The sequence below is a fragment of the Meleagris gallopavo genome, chromosome 12, assembly GCF_905368555.1.
Source record: "Meleagris gallopavo chromosome 12, MGAL_WU_HG_1.1, whole genome shotgun sequence".
In the NCBI taxonomy this organism is placed as follows: Eukaryota; Metazoa; Chordata; class Aves; order Galliformes; family Phasianidae; genus Meleagris; species Meleagris gallopavo.
The window spans coordinates 11,641,317-11,647,140 of record NC_139415.1 but is presented as its reverse complement, the minus strand read 5'-3'; the positions used below and the strand labels follow the sequence as shown (position 1 = coordinate 11,647,140).

Genomic DNA, 5,824 nt, shown 5'->3' with positions numbered 1-5,824 from the left:
GCATCAGGAAGATTACATTTTCCCTGCTCCATTCTAACCAATGGCAGCCGACCTTCGAACAGAGACAGAAACACACCAAATCCATTTCCCATGGTTAAAAAAAACGCGTTTAAGCCTCGTTTCATGCTACAAGCAGCTAAAGGCAATATTTACATGCAAATAAAGGAGTAACGATGTTTATACCGCCGATTACGGCTAGCAAAACATAAGACTTTTAAAATAAACGAAAGCAAGGGAAGCCTGAGCCCGGTTGTCCCTCGCTTTCCTTTCCCCCCAGGCCGCGCACCTGAGCCGCTCGCGGCCAACTCACCTCACAACGCGGCTGCTGCCAGAGGACGAGCGCCCCGCGCCCCTCCAGCCGCCCCCATCCCCACCTCCTCCCGCCCGACGGCTGCTCTCTGCCACGCGCGGTATTTATTTACTTCAGCCCTCCGTTCTCGCCGCGCGCCGCGAGGGGGCGCCATACGGAGCGGCGGCCCTCGAGGCCGTCGCGGTCGGCGCTGCCGTCGGCCGGTGCCTGGCGCGGGCGGCGCCGTCGCGGCACGGCGCTGCTGCCCCCTCCGCCGGGGAGGAGCGGGAGGCGACGGGCGGGGAGCGGGGCGGCGGGGGGGAGGGCAGCGTTTAAACGGAGGGCGGTGACACCACACAAAAGATTGCGATAGGCTCCGGCGAGGTTACGGCGGAGGCAACGGGGAGGGGGGGAGCCTCCGTCAGAGCCGTGCAGCGTCTGGCTGGCAGAGCCGCCGCGGCCGCCTCTTCCCAATAGTTTGTCTGAGAGCCCGAGAAGGGAATTTAAAAGAACCTCTTTTCGTTTTATTTTTATTTTTCTTCCCCGGGAGTTGGCGATCGGCGGCGGAACATGGCAGGAGGAGCGCGGGGCCGGGCGGGATGCAGCATCCGCGGTCGGAGCGCGGAGCCCCCGCCCTTGTTTGCGGGAAGAGCCTAAGTTGGAGCGGCGGCGGCGCGGCGGGGGCCGGCCGGGGCGGGGCGGCGGCGCCGAGCGGGCCCAGGGCGGCGGGCATGAAGCGGCGGCGGGCGGCGGGCGGCCGCGTGAATGACCGAGGCAGGAAGGAGTGAGGCAGCGGCAGAAGGAAGGGGAGCAGATCCCGCCCTCCCTCCCCAGCGCCCGGATCCGGTGGCTCTTTTAATTTTTTATTTTTATTTTGCCTTTTGCGTGTTTTTTTTTTTTTTTTCCCCCTCCCTCTTCCTTTTTTTTTTTTTTCCAACCCACCTCCCACGGTCCCTTTTCTCTCTCTCTCCCCGCTCTCCCCTCCCGGCCCGGGCGGGCCACACCCTCCGCAGCGCTTCCTGCGAGCCGGCGGCGCGGGGCCGCGGCGGGCGCGCCGGGGGCGGCACATGGTGCGCAGCCGCCGCCCCTCCGGCCCCTGCGAGCAGCGCCCGGGCGGCGGGAGGGCGGCCCCCAGGGCTGCGGCCCCGCGCTAGCTCCGCTCCTCCGGGCTATTCCGTCTCCTAAAGGGAACTTTGCGCAGGATCCCGCAGCCGGAGGAAGGGAGGGAAGTGCAAAGACGAGGGGAAAAAAATATATATATACATATTGCTAAGCCGCACGATGCCGGAGCGCGGCCCGGGGACTCCCGGTGAGCGCAGAGCCGCCGCTGGAGAGCCGTAGAGCGGAGCCTGGAGCCGGAGCGGTGCGGGATCTCCGGCGGAGCTCGCCCCCCGCAGCACGGCAGCCCCGGCGACCAGAGCCTTTTCTTGCCTCCCGGCGATTAATGGAATGATGTTGCGGAAAAGGCAGAGCGATCCTGCCGGGCTCAGTCGGGACTGCTCGGGCGGCGGCAGAGGCGGCGGCAGTGGGGTAGCGAGCGGCATGCGAGGCCCCCCCCGGCGCTATGGCTAGCGGCGGCTCTGGCAAGTCCAGCAGTGAGGTGTCCGGCGGCGGCATCCCCAGCGGCAGCTCCCTGCAGAGGAAGAAGCTCATCTCTATCTGCGACCACTGCAAGATCAAGATGCAACTGGTGGCCGATCTGCTTCTGCTATCGAGCGAGACCAGGCCGGTGAACACTGAGAGCTTGTCTGTCTTCGGCGAGTCTTTTGAGAAGTGCAGGGACACGATTATCGCCAGGACCAAAGGACTTTCCATCTTGACCCACGACGTCCAGAGCCAGCTCAATATGGGACGCTTCGGGGAGGTGGGGGAAAGCCTGATGGAGATGGGGGAGCTGGTGGTCTCCCTGACCGAGTGCTCTGCCCACGCTGCCTATCTGGCTGCAGTGGAGACTCCGGGGGCCCAGCCTGCCATGCCCGGCTTGGTGGATCGCTACAAGGTGACACGATGTCGGCACGAGGTGGAGCACGGCTGCGGGGTCTTGAAGACCACCCCTTTGGCAGATATGAGCCCTCAGCTCCTGCTGGAGGTTTCCCAGAACATGTCCAAGAACTTGAAATTCCTGACAGACGCCTGTGTCCTGGCCAGTGAGAAATCCAAGGATAAATTTGCTAAGGAGCAGTTCAAACTCAGTGTCAAATGTATGAGCACCAGCGCCTCCGCCCTCTTGGCGTGTGTCAAGGAGGTCAAGACTTCACCCAGCGAGCTGACCAGGAACCGCTGCGTCTTGTTCAGTGGACCTTTGGTGCAGTCTGTCTATGCTCTGGTGGGCTTTGCCACTGAGCCCCAGTTTTTGGGTAAAGCTGCCACCATCAATCCGGAGGGCAAAGCTGTGCAAACTGCTATCCTAGGAGGAGCCATGAGTGTGGTTTCTGCTTGTGTGCTCCTGACCCAATGCCTCAGGGATATAGCCCAACACCCCGAAAGTAGCACCAAAATGAGCGATTACAGGGAAAGGTTGAGGAACTCAGCTTGCGCCGTCTCGGATGGTTGCAACCTGTTATCTCAGGCACTAAGAGAAAGATCTTCACCCAGGACTTTACCGCCAGTGAACTCCAATTCTGTGAATTAACCCCCACACCTTCTGTTTAGATCTCAGTCGTTGCTAAAGGAAAATAATATCCCACCTCCTCACCCCTGTTTTATATACCAAAGAATTTGCTTGGATGAGCCCAATACTTTGATTTCATGTGGTGAAGAAGCAGAACAGCATATTCAAATTATACGTACTAACAAAGGTAGCCAGTTTGGGCTTCTTTTTATTTTGAGCAAGTACCTGCAGATAAATGTTCCTTTATTCAACCAGATCTTCACACAGATGGTAATAGCAACTGTTTAAAAGTTTTATATTTGGGGAGGTGGGGGTATCTGAACTAAAAAAAAAAGAAAAAAAAAAAAAAAAGGAAAAGAAAATAGCTTTAATCGCGCTGGGTGCGGTTTTTAAAGTTTGTCTTGTCTTGTCTTCCGAAATTTCCCTTCTAAATTTTACTGTTTGGTTGTGCAGGAAAAAGGTTACCTCAGTTCTCATTCGTTTTAAAAATGAAAAGAAGAAAACACCACCACGTAGATGATGGATGTAGCTACTATTCTGTTTGTTTTTGTTTTGTATGACTTTTTTTTTTTTTTTTTTTTTTTTAATTTTGCATCAAGTGTTAGGTTAGAAGTGCATTTGGTGTGTAGGAGTGGAAGGACTGGAGGTTGTGATTATGTTTTCCATGTGTTGATTTCCAAACTGGGGGAAAAGCTACTGTGAGTGTTTAAACAAACAAACAAAAAAATTACACTATAACAGAAGTGATTTTTAATTTTTTTTTTCCAATGTCAGTTTTTATCTTGCATGTACTGGAGTATTTATTTCATCTATTAAAATGTTATGTTTCTCAGATGTCTTTCTGTGAATCTCTTAATACTTGAATAATTGAACAACAAGGCCTGTTTGCATTCTGTGTCATTTTCCCCAGGGAATGGGTGGTACAAATGTAACTAGTGCTAGACAGCAGCATACAGGCTTCAATTCAGTTCTTTATTTTCTTAACTGCTGTCCGGCCTCCTCAGGACGGATGTCTGTGATAGAGATACTCTTTCATTGTATTTGTGGAGCTGTGTGCACTGGGATTACTCTATCTGCAGGGCCCTGGTGGTTGCTGCGCATTGACATAGGCTGGCTTTGTCTTTATCAGCATTCTGTGTTATCTTGGAGACGCTTGTGTATTTTAACTTTTGCAGATGTCGCAGGCCGTGTGTGTGAAACTTGCGAGTTTTCATTAAGGACTTTTTGGGATGAAAAAGCCTACCTGCTTATGCAGTGTAGAAGTGTGAAGGTTTGGGCTGGGCACTGATGGCTCAGAGGTTGGTGTTGGAGCAGTTCAGTGCAGGTTTCTGTCAAAAGTACATGGAATTTGATGCTGCAGATATTGTGAAAAGTTAGCTAATGCTCAGGCCTCGTCCAACTCCAGTTGGATTCCTTGGGAACTGCGAGTAGACCTAAGAGAACACCACAGTAGTTAGTGTAACTGCAGTGACCTTTTCAGCCTGATATTTGTGGGTTTGCCATCTGTTGTGCCCTCTGTATGTTCCCTGAAAAGTAAATACGAAAAGCAGGTCTTTGGGTGAGTAGGCCTCATCTGTCTGCCCAGCTCCATTGCATAACTGGATTTTTTTCTTACAGGTCTGCAAATTGAACAATGTTGAAATCTATTGGAAAATGTGCCTTAAAACTGTTGTTGCTACGGTTTAAACCTTTACTGTGCAACTACTGTCCTGTTTCCTTAAAGAAATAGGTCTTTGGCTATGGATATAGAACAGTCAGTGAAAGGTCTTTCCTTCATAGCATTTGTGTTTTTCTTGTCCTGCATGTGGTACTTTTACTTAATTTCAAGCATGAGTAAAATGTATAGTGGACAAAAACCTCTTGTCAAAGGAGATACACCCTAAGCTTATATATTTATATCTTAAGGGTCAGAAAAAACAACTTTCCTTCAGCATAGTGGACCCCAGTATTAGGTCCAGTTCATTTTGAAATGAAACTTCTTGACTTCAGTGAATTGCACTTATCTTTGTGGAGAATCCATCCAACCAGTGTTCCTGTGGGGTGTGACTTTCACACTACGCTCTTTGCTGCAGTCTAACTCCATCACTGTGCTACAGAGGCATGGATGCAGTATAGTGAGAAAGTTCTCTCATGTACATACGTGTTTGTCCATGTATACACGCACATGCACGTAGAGACTGACACATACTGTTCTAACCTTGACTTAGATAATCCTGTTTGCTGGAATATCCAGCCGAGGAGCCCTCCCCAGGTATTTCCTCAGAGACTCTCGCATGCACGCGTGTTTTCCCATCTGGATGGCAGGCACAGCTGTAGGACTCCCAGGGGACTCAGAGGAAGCCAAGGCCATCTACAGGGAGGTCCTGCGCCTCCTAAGTGTTTGCGGCTGTCTGCTCAGCTATCCTTTGCATCTCCCTCCCTTCCAGCATGTCTGCGTGGAAGCCGAGATAGTGTCCCAGCCTGCCCTTCCTTTTTTTCTGCAGTTACGCTGAGGGGAAGGAGGAAAAAGGGGCTGCAGCAAACATAATGCTTTCAGGATGTGCTATCTTGTGTGACTGCTGAAGGGAGGTGAGGAACCGGCTCCACCCTTCCTTTGCATAGATCCTGGATGGGGCAGAAGTTCGTGTGGGACGTGTGGGGACGGTGCTAGAGGCCTGCAGGGTCCATGGCTGAGACAGGGCCTGCTCCACATACGTAGCCTTTGTCCTGGTCTAGCCTGCTGCTTTCACGTTACTGTGCCCCAATTTGGGGCTGCTTCCAGATATACGAGGGGATTCTGAAGGGCAGCTCTGTAATGTCTGACAAGAAAGAAAACACAAAACAAAACAACAAAATGTCCTACTGTTTCTTAATTGTGTTTCTGCTTAACCATTTTTGGCACTGCTGAACTAATTAGATTCTTTTTGATTCATTGTTACATTATT

General features: G+C 52.1%; 1 protein-coding gene across 1 annotated transcript; it reads left to right on the top strand.

Annotated features, from left to right (window-relative positions):
• Window positions 1–639: 639 nt before the first annotated feature.
• Window positions 640–3,732, top strand: TLNRD1 (talin rod domain containing 1). Its single transcript, XM_003209513.5, has one exon. It carries the CDS (start codon window positions 1,854–1,856, stop codon window positions 2,919–2,921), a length of 1,068 nt encoding a protein of 355 aa, XP_003209561.1. The 5' UTR covers window positions 640–1,853; the 3' UTR covers window positions 2,922–3,732.
• The last annotated feature ends 2,092 nt before the right edge of the window (window positions 3,733–5,824 follow it).

Coding starts and splice junctions, on each gene's coding strand:
- TLNRD1 (XM_003209513.5), top strand. CDS start 1,854: ATGGCTAGCGGCGGCTCTGGCAAGTCCAGCAGTGAGGTGTCCGGCGGC.